Source organism: Papilio machaon, chromosome 16, assembly GCF_912999745.1.
Source record: "Papilio machaon chromosome 16, ilPapMach1.1, whole genome shotgun sequence".
NCBI lineage: Eukaryota > Metazoa > Arthropoda > Insecta > Lepidoptera > Papilionidae > Papilio > Papilio machaon.
In genome coordinates, this window is record NC_060001.1 from 7007468 (window position 1) to 7019202 (window position 11735).

The following is an 11735-nucleotide window of genomic DNA, read 5'->3' on the forward strand; positions in this document are numbered from 1 at the left end:
TGACAGTAATTTTATGGTCCATTTTTTGTCTTTCTTCATTGCACGTCTTCCAAAATGCTCGCTCTGTATTTCCGAATGAAAATTTCCTAATAAATAACAATCTTCTCTGCCTAATTAGTAACTAAGAAAGCGTACGTGATCATATTATAGTGTTTAATATTCAAGAAAATTGTATTACTATAGTCATATCGATTTCCATTAAGAAAAATGAGGCGATTATTTATTCTATGAATAAAATCTTTTTTTATAATTTCGTATATTTGATCTTTTATTTTTCTGACGGTGAAGGAAAACATCGTGATGCAACCTGCACATATCTGAGAAGAAATTCAATGATATGTGTAAAGTCAACCAACCCGCACTTGGCCAGCGTGGTTGACTATGGCCTAGTCACCCCTAACTTGGGGTAGGTTCCGAGCCCCTCGGTGGGGACGTATAGTGAGCTGATGATGATGATGATGATGCTATTTAAATTAATAAAACAATCTAAAAAATAAACGACTTCGAAATAATACTATAGGCAAATTATCTACATATACCAGAAAAGCTTGGGAACATTATCTAATAAGGTCTTTAAAGGATAAGTACGATGTGGGGGCCTTCAAGAGTAGAGTGAATAGGTATCTACAAAGCTAGCGCGTACAATCTTTAAACCACATCATCACCTCATCGGGTGGGATCGTAGTCAAGCGCTAACTTTTTCAATATAAAAAAAGGAAAAATCTATTGAGAAATAACCCGAATGACTAAGGCTCTAAAGGATGAGATTGCGATCTACTTACTGATTTTTACAACATATATTTTATTTTTATTCATACAAAATTGTCAAGAAAAACTCCAATTCATTGCACAGTGAATACTTTTATTCCATTTTCAATATTTCTAACGGTCAATTCCACTAGACGACTTATCACATCGACGGATATCCAACGACTGGCCGAGCTCCTGACTCAATAATCAAACGCTGTTTCAACCCCACCACTCTCAATCCATTCGCCGGAAGTTGTCACAAAAGAGTGGCGGGGTCGAGCAGAGCTGCCATCTAAGAAAACTAAAACTACCTTTTATAAAATTATTACAAAATAAACTATTGCAAAAGTAACTGGAGTCCTTGACATGGCATAAAAATAATTCTGAAGTAACAAAACTGTTTGTTGTTTTAAATATTCTATTTATTAAATAACTGAAGGTTTTATTGCATTTGATCCTTCTATTTCAATGAATTTGACATCAATAAGTATATCCAGTGTTGGCGTTGAAATTTCCGGAACCTGACGAAGTACTTCCATAGCCGCTCTGGCCAGGTCTGCGATTGCCCGATTGTTCCGGATGATACTGACCTGCAAGTAAAAAACTTTTCAGACCATAGGGTAATTATATTATTAAAAAAATAACAGTCAAAATTTATTCAAATAATTGATTTTAGGAAGAATCTTAGCACAAATTAGAATTATTTGATTTAAATGATTTTCTAATGTTCAGCAAAGCATCTAAAACTCTCTAGTTGTATTAAGTAAGGATCTAACTCAGTCTTATTATAGAAGAATTGTAGCAAAAATTGAGGAAGTAAATTACCATCATCAAATATCCCAGCCGCTTCATCCTTAGCATTCTGCTCCAATGCTGCAAGTATAGCTTCAGGAGTTGGAGGAGCTACTGGTAAATGAGCACCTTGAGGACGGAAACCACCTTCTCCTGCTGTAAATGTTATGGAGTAAACGTTCCCATCATCGCCCTTGTATGCAAAACCTCCTTGACTTTGAGATGCATCGCCAGCTTCTTCAGCTCGTATACCGTTTGATGTTTCGTACGAGTAACGGAAACCTGGAAACGGAATAAATTACCAAAATTTACTTTACTCTTAAACTGCAAGCTATTTTCTTTTTGTACAATCTAATTTATTACAACTTTATCTACGCCTTAAGAATTATCAAACCAAGCAATCGAATTTTGGGCACTAGTCCTAGAATAATTTTGAATCTGTATACTCGTACGCAGTCAGTGCACTTTATTAATTATGCATCTGTTACTCGTATCAGTGCTTTTATTCGGGGTCGGGATTCCTCATCCTAACTGTAAAGTTACTTATAAAATAAACATTACATGAATCTACTATTCGTATAAAAATTAGCCTTACCATTTTCGTCTATTTCCTGATTGTGTTGCAGAATAACAGCGTTCTTTTCTATTTCTTGCTGCGGACGTCTATTCCCTGTTCCATAAGTACCACCAGCTGAAGATCCTATGCCAATGTTACCTCCTTGGTTTGGTGGTAAATAACTGTTTGATGTTGAACTTCCTTGGTTAGGAGGTAGATAGTTACTTGAGGGAAGCTTGGCTGCCGCTGCCACAGCGATGATCGTGGACATAACAATCTGGAACAATTTTTTTTCTTTTAGTTTTAATTCAAAAAACAAATGAGATCTGTTTCGAAATAAATTTACAAAGGATCTGCTTATAAATCTAAAGAACAACAATTGGTTGATAGTTTCTTAGTACTTATCCTGATTTATTCAATCCAAATTTCTTTCAATTGATTGAAAAATTTCAAAATGAAAACTTACAAATTTCATGTTGTCCAGACGGTTTTGTACAGTGCAGACAAAGAAGTGTGGAGATGTACTGTGATCAAGATACTAATTTTACACTTTTATATAAAACCCGAAAACCATTTAAAGTATCGAACTGGATATTATCGGATGACATCGATTTAATTGTAAACCTTGACTGTTCAATTACTTTCGGAAGAGCTTTACTTTCGAAGAATGCGAAAACTTGATCAGGGTCATGGGTATAATTGCGTTTATTTCTTTAACTAAATATCTTCATATGAAGGGAAAATATCCTCTTTCTGTGCTTTTCTCCGTCAATTAAAGGTATGCAATGCATTTGGAATATGAATATCTATGGGCAGCGATCGCTTCCCTATTTCGACGTATTCAGGTAGACGCTTGCTCATTTACTACCTTATGATGTAAAAAACTTTGTTATCAACAATAATCATTCTTTTCATCCCAACGTAGAATAAACATAGATAGATTTTTTTTTAATTTTGATCAATGTTTTTTTTTTTCATTTTCGGTATACTTTTTAATAAGAAACAAAACGAGTAGCAATCGACTAATGTTATGTGATCACCGATAACTATAGATATTTACAAAACCTTACCATAGAGTATTTAGTAGTATGTAGTAGTAGCCTATAGTATACATAAAAGGAAGAAAACGCTATCAAGTGTATTTATTACTTTTTTTAACAATATGTTACCGTTGGTTTCTGAGACCAAATCTTTGTATAAACATATCGTCATCCCTGTCATTATCTTTGACAAAACAGAGATATCAATATGTTTCTAACGGGGATTTTGATCTCAGAAACCTACGGTTGGAAAAGAAATATTTTTTATCGATATGGTATAAGCGCCATCTATGTACAAACTATACTACTTCAAAGATTGGAAGTATTGGGTAAACGTAAATGGTTAATGTCCTAGAAATTGAATAAAAGATGGCATACTTCTTATTTTTAAAATGATTTTTACAAGTTTTCGAAATTAAACTGTCAGTCCTTGATTAGCATATTTTTTTTTATCTAATGAACTTATTAGAGATATAAATGTTGTCTAATTGAAAAGTAATTACTTAATATTTCTAAAAAAAAAAATAATAGCTTGGCAACGCATCCGTTTCTTCGAGCTTTTTTGCTCATAGTTAACAATAAACTATTCTACATAGGTACTATTCTACTACAGGAAATCTTTTAGCTTGTCCGATATAGGAAAAATTATATGACGGATTTATATTAATCTGTACCTACGGACATGACAAATTAATAAATCTTTAAGGGACATGATATCTCACAGCCTACTAGTTCGAAATTTCTCATGTTATTTTTGCGTATGAATGATTTAAAATTGTGTTTATATAAAAAGTTGAGTACACAAAGATTAGACTTTATATAGATTCTATGACAAATTTCACACTTTTTACTTAAGATAAAACATGAACACCAATAAGGACTAACGGGATCACACTATCAACTACTTAAGTCGTATAGAAAAAAAAAATAACTGACATGATATTTTTCGTTCATGAGATACAGTAACTTTAGTTAGATAGTCACATGTCTATTGGACGAATTAATCACTATTATGAATGTAACTGAATACAACGACTTCTAACCTACGCGGTTGTAATTTTAGACGATCAAGTAAATGGCCTTAAACACACAATTTGTGAGGTGAGATCGAACAGGTATAATTTTACTTCTACTTTTACAGACAAGGTTGTCCTACAGGTTACCTTTGGTTCTACATTGTAGCTACGACAACGATCTCTGGATAACTTTGTCAGTACATAATCTTACTAGTCATTTTATAAACTAACGGCAAATTAAGAATTCAAGTAATTTATAGTTTGTCTTGTCACATTTTTTATCTCGAAGCTAATAATCAAATTGTGATTTTGTTTTCTCAACTTAAAAGATTACATTAAGAATAGAAATCAATGATGTGTTCTTATTTTTAATTTGCACTCAGTGTATAATGTCATTCGTAAGATTATAAATTGACGAAGTTTTCAATCGTTCGGTACCAGTAACTGTAGTTTAAAATTTAAACGCATAAACCCATGGGTCAAATCGCTACCTGACCAACTACTGTGATTTGTTGCATACAGATTGATCGTTGGATGTAAACATGAACGCAGTGTTTATGTAAATTGAATCGATTTATTAGAAGACCACAATAAGAAGGAATTATAGTACGAGATTCGATGGTTGAATTTTATAAATAATAGGGAAAAATAGGCATCTAGGTGCCTATTTTTCATCTAGGCGCTTCATAAAGATGCAAATTTTTATTAAGAAAATTATAGGACTGTGGGCCTAGCACGAAAATTTGCGACAATCGCCATCGTATCGTCATCGAGAAATTTTTTATTAAATTTGTGAGCTTTTAACTTTAATAACAGGAACATAAATTGAGTGAATTAACATTTAATCGCCAGTTTATAGATATTTGTCGATTACTATGCATGTTACTTTTTCAACTACTAATACCTTATGTGTATAGTATTACTAGCTGTCGCCCGCGACTCGGTCCGTGCGGCATTGAAAAAAAACTTTATAAATAGCCTATGTGTTCTATCAGACTATGTTCTACATTTATGCCAAATTTCATCAAGATTCGTTCAGCCGTTCTGGAGATACATTCAAACAAACATACATCCATCTAAACATTCGCATTTATAATAATAGTAAGCTATGCACGATGATGATTTTAAAACAGTTTTTTTTTAATATAAATATAGTCGAGTATAATTAATAACAACAAAAACATGTGTTAAAAATCGTAACAAATTAATCAACACGTACAGACGCAACATAAAAAAAATTATAAATTTTTAAATACATAAAATTGCCGAATTTAATTAGTAAAAAATCCTTATTTTATTTTAAAACTAGCTGTTACCGTGACTTCGTACACGCGGAATTTAAAAAAACTTAATTATTAGCTTATGTGTTCTTCCAGACTATGCTCTACATCTTTACCAAATTTAATAGAGATCCATGCAGCCGTTCTGTAGATACCTTCTAACAAACATCTATTCTTCTAAATATTAGCATTTATAACATTGATAACATTTTTATAACATACAAAACATCTCAGGGTTTTGAAATCTTTGGAAAAAATAATAAAAAGTTTGAATTTTTCTACGTCTATAAAAAAAAACTTGAGAGGTGTCAAGGGACACCCGGATGGAACGAAGTTCCTTTCGATTAATTAGTGAAGGAACCAATGTTTATTCTATGAATAAAAAACTTAAGTCTTCACAAGAAGTACATTTTATTTCTATGAATTTTCGTTATATATTGTCACGTCGTTGCCATGGTGAAGTAGCGCTCATTCGTCTATAGCAAAAAGTGTCGTGACAACTTTTCGTAAGATTTTTTTCCGTCTAGCCCCCTTTCACAACGCGCGATAAGGAACTTCGTTCCAATAACGATACAAGACAAGGAGGGCACTTGTAAAAGCTCATTAAAACGATGTTTCATATGTATATGGGCCAAAGTAACAAATTAATGATTTTTACTTTTTTTTACTTTGTGAAACTTTGAGAGCCTCTCCTGAAAAGTTGTCGATTTGCACATTTGCCCTTATTCGGAGGACTCGTACCAAAAGAAAAAAATTATATTATAGATTGATGATTCTATTCATCCATTAGCTAGTAAATAATAATTAGTACACATCGGAACAATACTTTGATAATGGTCGGACAGCTTTCGATTGAAATCCATTCTAACAATAATCAAGTAGTTGTAATTAATTTATACGTTATCCTTGGTAATGTACGTACTTCATTGACAAGACGAGGTCAAGTCATCACGTTTGGGAGCCGAAAAAAACTATAGCAACTAATTACTAGACCATGCATCTTATAACTCTGATATAATCGTTCATTATCAACGATATGAAACTATGACGTCAACATTCGTGAGATGTTCAGGATTAGCTTCAGTTTTGGTATATATTGGGTCAATTCGTCTTGCAGTATCACAGTTTTGTGTTAGCTTCACATTTGGCAGTACCTCTCCAGCTTCAACGAATTTATCAAAATGAAATTGGTAACAAATTGTACTATTCTATTATAAAATTGAATTAACTTTAGTTTGATTGAAGAAAATTTTATTCCCAAAGTATTTTACCTTCGAGAACTTACTGATTATTAACCATTACAGCGCTTTCATAATTTTCTAGATTCATTGTTGATGTAATAAATTCGAATATTTTTATAAAATTTAACTAAGATTAACCAATATCATATCATCTTACAGTTATTCTATCTTGTAACATTATCTTAGTTTCAAACGAAGTGACAGGTCAGAATTATTTCCAACTAAAATATAAAATAACACTATGAAATCCGAATATTTAGAACTCTTTTTAAGTCTCATAATTTGTAAATCTTATCCCTTATCGAGGTACGTTTTAAAATTATTATTCTTCTGTTCTTAGTTCATTGTTGCCGCTTTGGTCGCTGTGTGCTCCGCTGGTCGACTCGAACACCTCGAGCGCTCCTATTTGCCTCCTGACAGCAGCAACAGTGTAGGATTCGGTGCTAATGGTCGTTCACAAAACGGCTTCGGTTCCAATGGACAGGGTATCCACGGTTTTGGATCCCAAGGTTCATCGGGCGACTCCTTCGGCTCTGGTTCTAACGGCGGTTCACACGGCGCCTTCGGTTCGAACGGAGGTTCCGATGCTGGCTTCCGCTCAATCGGCAATGGCTTGGGTTCATCGAATGGAAATGGATTTGGTGCTGCCACATCAAACCAGTACTTGCCACCTAATTATAGCTCAGCTGGATCTAATGGCTTTGCTAGAAGCGGATCTTCTTCTTTCAGAGGTATAAATGTTTAATAACGTATTTTTTTCACTTTAGTAGTTTATTTAGTAGTTTAGTAACAATTTCTTTACTATTTCTATCTTTACAGCCCCGAACACTCAGTACGGTACCACATCCTTTGGCAACAACAATGGATTCGGCGGACAAGGCGGCTCTCAGTACTCGCAGAACGCGGGTCAGCATGCGCAGGGCCGTACTCAACCCGGCGCCGGTCTCAGCAACCAGTACCTGGCGCCTGCACGCTCCAACTCCTTCCAGAACATTCCCCAGCAGAGCTTCGACGAGCAATCCGGCTACCACTACTAAAGATCACTACTTTGAAACCTCTTAGATAATGTGATTGTGTTATGTGTATGTGAAATATATTAATACTCAATAATAATCATATGTTTTTTATTTTTATGAAAAAAGAGATTGGGAGAGAGCGGTAGTTAAAATTTTTTGATTTGTTTTAAGCTAAAAAAGCGACAAAATATTTTTTTTCTTATTATAGTCTAATTAATGAAAATATTTTTAAAATCATTAAATTAGTACCTACTTTTAACGACGTAGTGTTTGGAGGATGAACTAGTATGCAGTTTATTAAATTGGTTTGAAAATGGATCACACAGTACGTGAGTAATGGTCTTCGTTAAATCGAAGCCAAGGTTACTGCGAAATCCTAGTTTGTTACTCTTCAAAATGTTACTCTAATTTAATATCTCCTACAGTAAGTTATTTTTTTTATTATACAATATCTTATTAGATAGAAAATAGAACTAACCGTATTTTAAGATCTACGCTTTGCAAATTATACTTTATAAATTGTTTAATCGAATTACAATTTGAAGAGGATTTGGCTTGGTCCTCTTTTGGGTTCATGTGGTTCATTTTTAGTACAGTTTGGTTCAGTAGTCTTACTACAATTTTTCTTATATCGTGTTTTTTTATAAAATCGTTATATTTAACTAGCTGTCGCCCGCGATTCTGAATCTGACTGACTTGACTGAATCAGTATACATTGATCCATTTATTTTAGAGTATGCGACCTGATTTGTTTTAGCCATAAAACAGTAAAAACATAAGATTTTATTTTATAAATTCTATTTGTATTTTTACACATCTAAGTTATTGAATTTTCAAATACCAATTACAATTAAAAGATTAGAAAAAAATTCTAATTGGTCGATGTCATGCAATAACTCTTCATAGCGAGATCCAGAATTGAGTGTGACCGTGATTTAAAATTATGTCTATTGACATTGTTTACTAACATCCAAATTTTGTATACTACGCTGCGTAGAAAATAATTTTAGGCATCGGTGAGGTGTGCGGTGGTAGTACACCCTTGCGCTTGCTTTCCGCAATTGTCCCTAGACCTACCTGGACCCACCTGCCCAGACACTTGATCGCAGATAACGAAGAGCTACTCTAAAGTTTCAATTTTATAATACAATACCAGTTGCCTGCGGAATAAAAAAAATCTAGTAATAAATATAGCATATGCCACTCGAGGATAATGTAGCTTCCTAACAGTGTAAGAATTTTTCAAATCGGTTCAGTAGTTTCGGAGCCTATTCAATGCAAACAAACAAACAATCAAATCTTTCCTCGATATATTATGTAGATTCATAATTTCATACAAAATAAAACGTAAAATGTGTCACCGGCGTTGCATAGTGTGAGTACTGCTGTGTACACCTATATTGTTATTTCAAAACAGCCCTAACTGAATATCTAATATATAAAATTCTCGTGTAACAGTTTTCGTCACCGTACTCCTCCGAAACGGCTTGACCGATTCTCATGAAATTTTGTGAGCATATTCAGTAGGTCTGAGAATCGGCTAACATCTATTTTTCATAACCCCCCCCCCATTTTTTTTTAACTGCGCGCGGACGGAGTCGCGGGCGACAGCTAGTAAGGCTATAAAAGTATACTTTAATATCACACAATTTCGTCGTAAATCATTTGTGACCAGTCGTGTACCAGGGAAACATGATGTTTGAAGTATATTTAATTTAAAATCAACTTTAAGCCATGGAAATAAAGCACAAACTCGTACAACGGGTACGTTAATTAAGTAGTTTTGGGGATGCATGACACAATGCAACATGTCAAACAAGGTATTACGGATGTTGTTGCTTCGTAATCGCTAATAGAAAACATAGTAAGAATAAAAAGAACAAATGCATAAGAGACGTCATCGAGTATAGAAACTAACGACAAAAGAAGACAATCACTTGATTGTTGACTTCTTTTGATGGATCCACTTTTCAGGCTCTGATTGGGTTTTTACCTAATATTAAATCATAATGTACATATATATGCGTAGAAGTTTCAACTTTTTAATAGGATCCCTTTCTAATGTCTTAAATATTTATAAATAAACTAGCTGTCGCCGGCGACTCCGTCCGCGCGCAGTTAAAAAAAAAACTAAATGGGGGGGGGTTTCGGAGGAGTTCAAGTTCGAACAATTTGACACGAGAATTTTATATATAAGATTGAGTCTTTGAATTTTGCATAACGATTAAATTGGAGATTTTTTATTATAATTAACTCTATCAGAACATTGATAACTTGCTAAAAGTTATTAATAACTGACGTTAACTTAATGCTATCCAAAATTTGGTATATCGTCAGTTTTTTGTTCCATTTACGTGAATACGTTCATAAGGTAACTGTGCCAACGATAAGCTAATGTCAAACTTCTACTGTCATTTAGTACCATACAGCATTATCTTAAAGTACGATGCGATATAATAAAATTAGATGTTTTAAGTGGGATGAGATAAAAAAAATAATAATAATACGAGTAAATATATTCAAGTATATAACATTCAGAGAACACAATCACATTAGCTAAGCTGTTACAAAGGACTTATGTTCATTAGTAGTGGTAGCCGGTCTGCTCATCAAAGCTCTGCTGAGGAATGTTCTGGAAGGAGTTGGAGCGCGAGGGCGCCAGGTACTGGTTGTTGACGCCGGCGCCGGCGCCGGGCTGAGTGCGTCCCTGCGCGTACTGACCAGCGCCCTGCGAGTACTGAGACCCGCCCTGTGCTCCGTTGTTATTGCCAAACGATGGAGTACCGTACTGGGTGCTCGGGGCTGTAAAAGTAAAATTAAAAATGAGTACAAGTGGTTGACAAATTAAACAGGACTAGAAGAAATTTACGTGAAGGCTTAAACTAACTCAACAAATCTATAAAATTCAAGTTAAATAATAAATTTCAAAAAACATTATAAAATAGATTATAATATGCATATTGATGAAATAATCTACGTGCATGTATTCGAAAATGTATGAATGTAGAAGACGCGAGAGATTTGTGTCAGGACCGTGCGAAATCGAATTCCCTGGTCTCTAGCCTACCCCTCTGGGATACGAGCGTTAGTTTCCTGTTTTTATAACATTGTTGTGTTAATTGCCATGCCAAATCCATAGATGCATTATAACGATAAATTCGAAACAATACCTCCTAAAGAAGATCCACTTCTAGCAAATCCGTTAGATCCAGATGTGCTGTAGTTAGGTGGCAAGTATTGGTTCGATGTGGCAGCACCAAATCCATTTCCGTTAGATGAACCGAAACCATTGCCATTGGAACCAAAGCCAGAATTGGAACCACCGTTTGAACCGAAGGCGCTGTGAGAACCGCCGTTAGAACCGGAGCCGAAGGAGTTGCTAGACGGTCCATGAGAGCCAAAACCTTGGTTACTCTGTCCGTTAGAACCGAAGCCGTTTTGCGAACGGCCATTTGCACCGAATCCTAGATTGTTGCTGCTGTCGGGAGGCAAGTAGGAGCGCTCGAGATGTTCGAGCCGACCAGCGGCGCACACAGCGACCAAAGCGGCGGCAATGAACTAGAAGGAAAACATTGAATAATTATTGAAAATGAAATTATTAGAATAAACTACCACCGTTTTAATCTAGTAGCAACAAAAGTAAGAATCATTTAACTGATACAATTTGAATATTTGGGATAAATAATGCCAAATAAAATTCACTATTACAGTCTATTTTTAATGAATCACATATTATTAGCTACAGTTATCGATTCGATTATGTACCTTCAATTAAATTTAAAATAAAGTAGAATATTGTTAATAATGTATAAAGTTATAATATTCATTAAATATATTTATGGATGAAATTAAAAAAAAATCCACTGGAATTTGCGGCTTTACGTCAACAAAATTAAATTAGAAAAAAGATAATTTTTCTTTAGAATTAAACAAATATATATTTAAGTAATCTTTACCAATTTCATTTTGATGTCTTTGTTAAAGCTGGAGAGGTACTGCCAAATGTGAAGCTCACACAAAACTGTGATACTGTAAGACGAATTG

General features: G+C 34.2%; 3 protein-coding genes across 3 annotated transcripts; 1 reads left to right on the forward strand and 2 right to left on the reverse strand.

The window, feature by feature from the left end:
• Positions 1-1230: 1230 nt before the first annotated feature.
• Positions 1231-2789, reverse strand: LOC106716473 (pupal cuticle protein 27). The gene is made up of 4 exons (XM_045681675.1): positions 2740-2789; positions 2138-2424; positions 1576-1824; positions 1231-1340 (listed from the first exon to the last, which is right to left on the reverse strand). The coding sequence occupies exons 1-4, from the start codon at positions 2787-2789 to the stop codon at positions 1231-1233; spliced, it is 696 nt and encodes a 231-aa protein (XP_045537631.1).
• Positions 2790-6562: 3773 nt separating this feature from the next.
• Positions 6563-7731, forward strand: LOC106716687 (pupal cuticle protein 36). The gene is made up of 3 exons (XM_014510255.2): positions 6563-6624; positions 7016-7406; positions 7495-7731. Exons 1-3 carry the CDS (start codon positions 6616-6618, stop codon positions 7710-7712), a joined length of 618 nt encoding a protein of 205 aa, XP_014365741.2. The 5' UTR covers positions 6563-6615; the 3' UTR covers positions 7713-7731.
• Positions 7732-10223: 2492 nt separating this feature from the next.
• Positions 10224-11735, reverse strand: LOC106716679 (pupal cuticle protein 36). The gene is made up of 3 exons (XM_045681587.1): positions 11648-11735; positions 10862-11249; positions 10224-10493 (listed from the first exon to the last, which is right to left on the reverse strand). The coding sequence occupies exons 1-3, from the start codon at positions 11654-11656 to the stop codon at positions 10276-10278; spliced, it is 615 nt and encodes a 204-aa protein (XP_045537543.1). The 5' UTR covers positions 11657-11735; the 3' UTR covers positions 10224-10275.

Coding starts and splice junctions, on each gene's coding strand:
- LOC106716687 (XM_014510255.2), top strand. Junction 7,407..7,494: donor CGGATCTTCTTCTTTCAGAG/GTATAAATGTTT, acceptor CTATCTTTACAG/CCCCGAACACTCAGTACGGT.
- LOC106716679 (XM_045681587.1), bottom strand. Junction 10,494..10,861: donor AAGTGGATCTTCTTTAGGAG/GTATTGTTTCGA, acceptor TTACTTTTACAG/CCCCGAGCACCCAGTACGGT.
- LOC106716473 (XM_045681675.1), bottom strand. CDS start 2,789: ATGACCCTGATCAAGTTTTCGCATTCTTCGAAAGTAAAGCTCTTCCGA. Junction 2,425..2,739: donor AAAGTAAAGCTCTTCCGAAA/GTAATTGAACAG, acceptor ATTTCGAAACAG/ATCTCATTTGTTTTTTGAAT. Junction 1,341..1,575: donor GGCTGGGATATTTGATGATG/GTAATTTACTTC, acceptor TTTTACTTGCAG/GTCAGTATCATCCGGAACAA.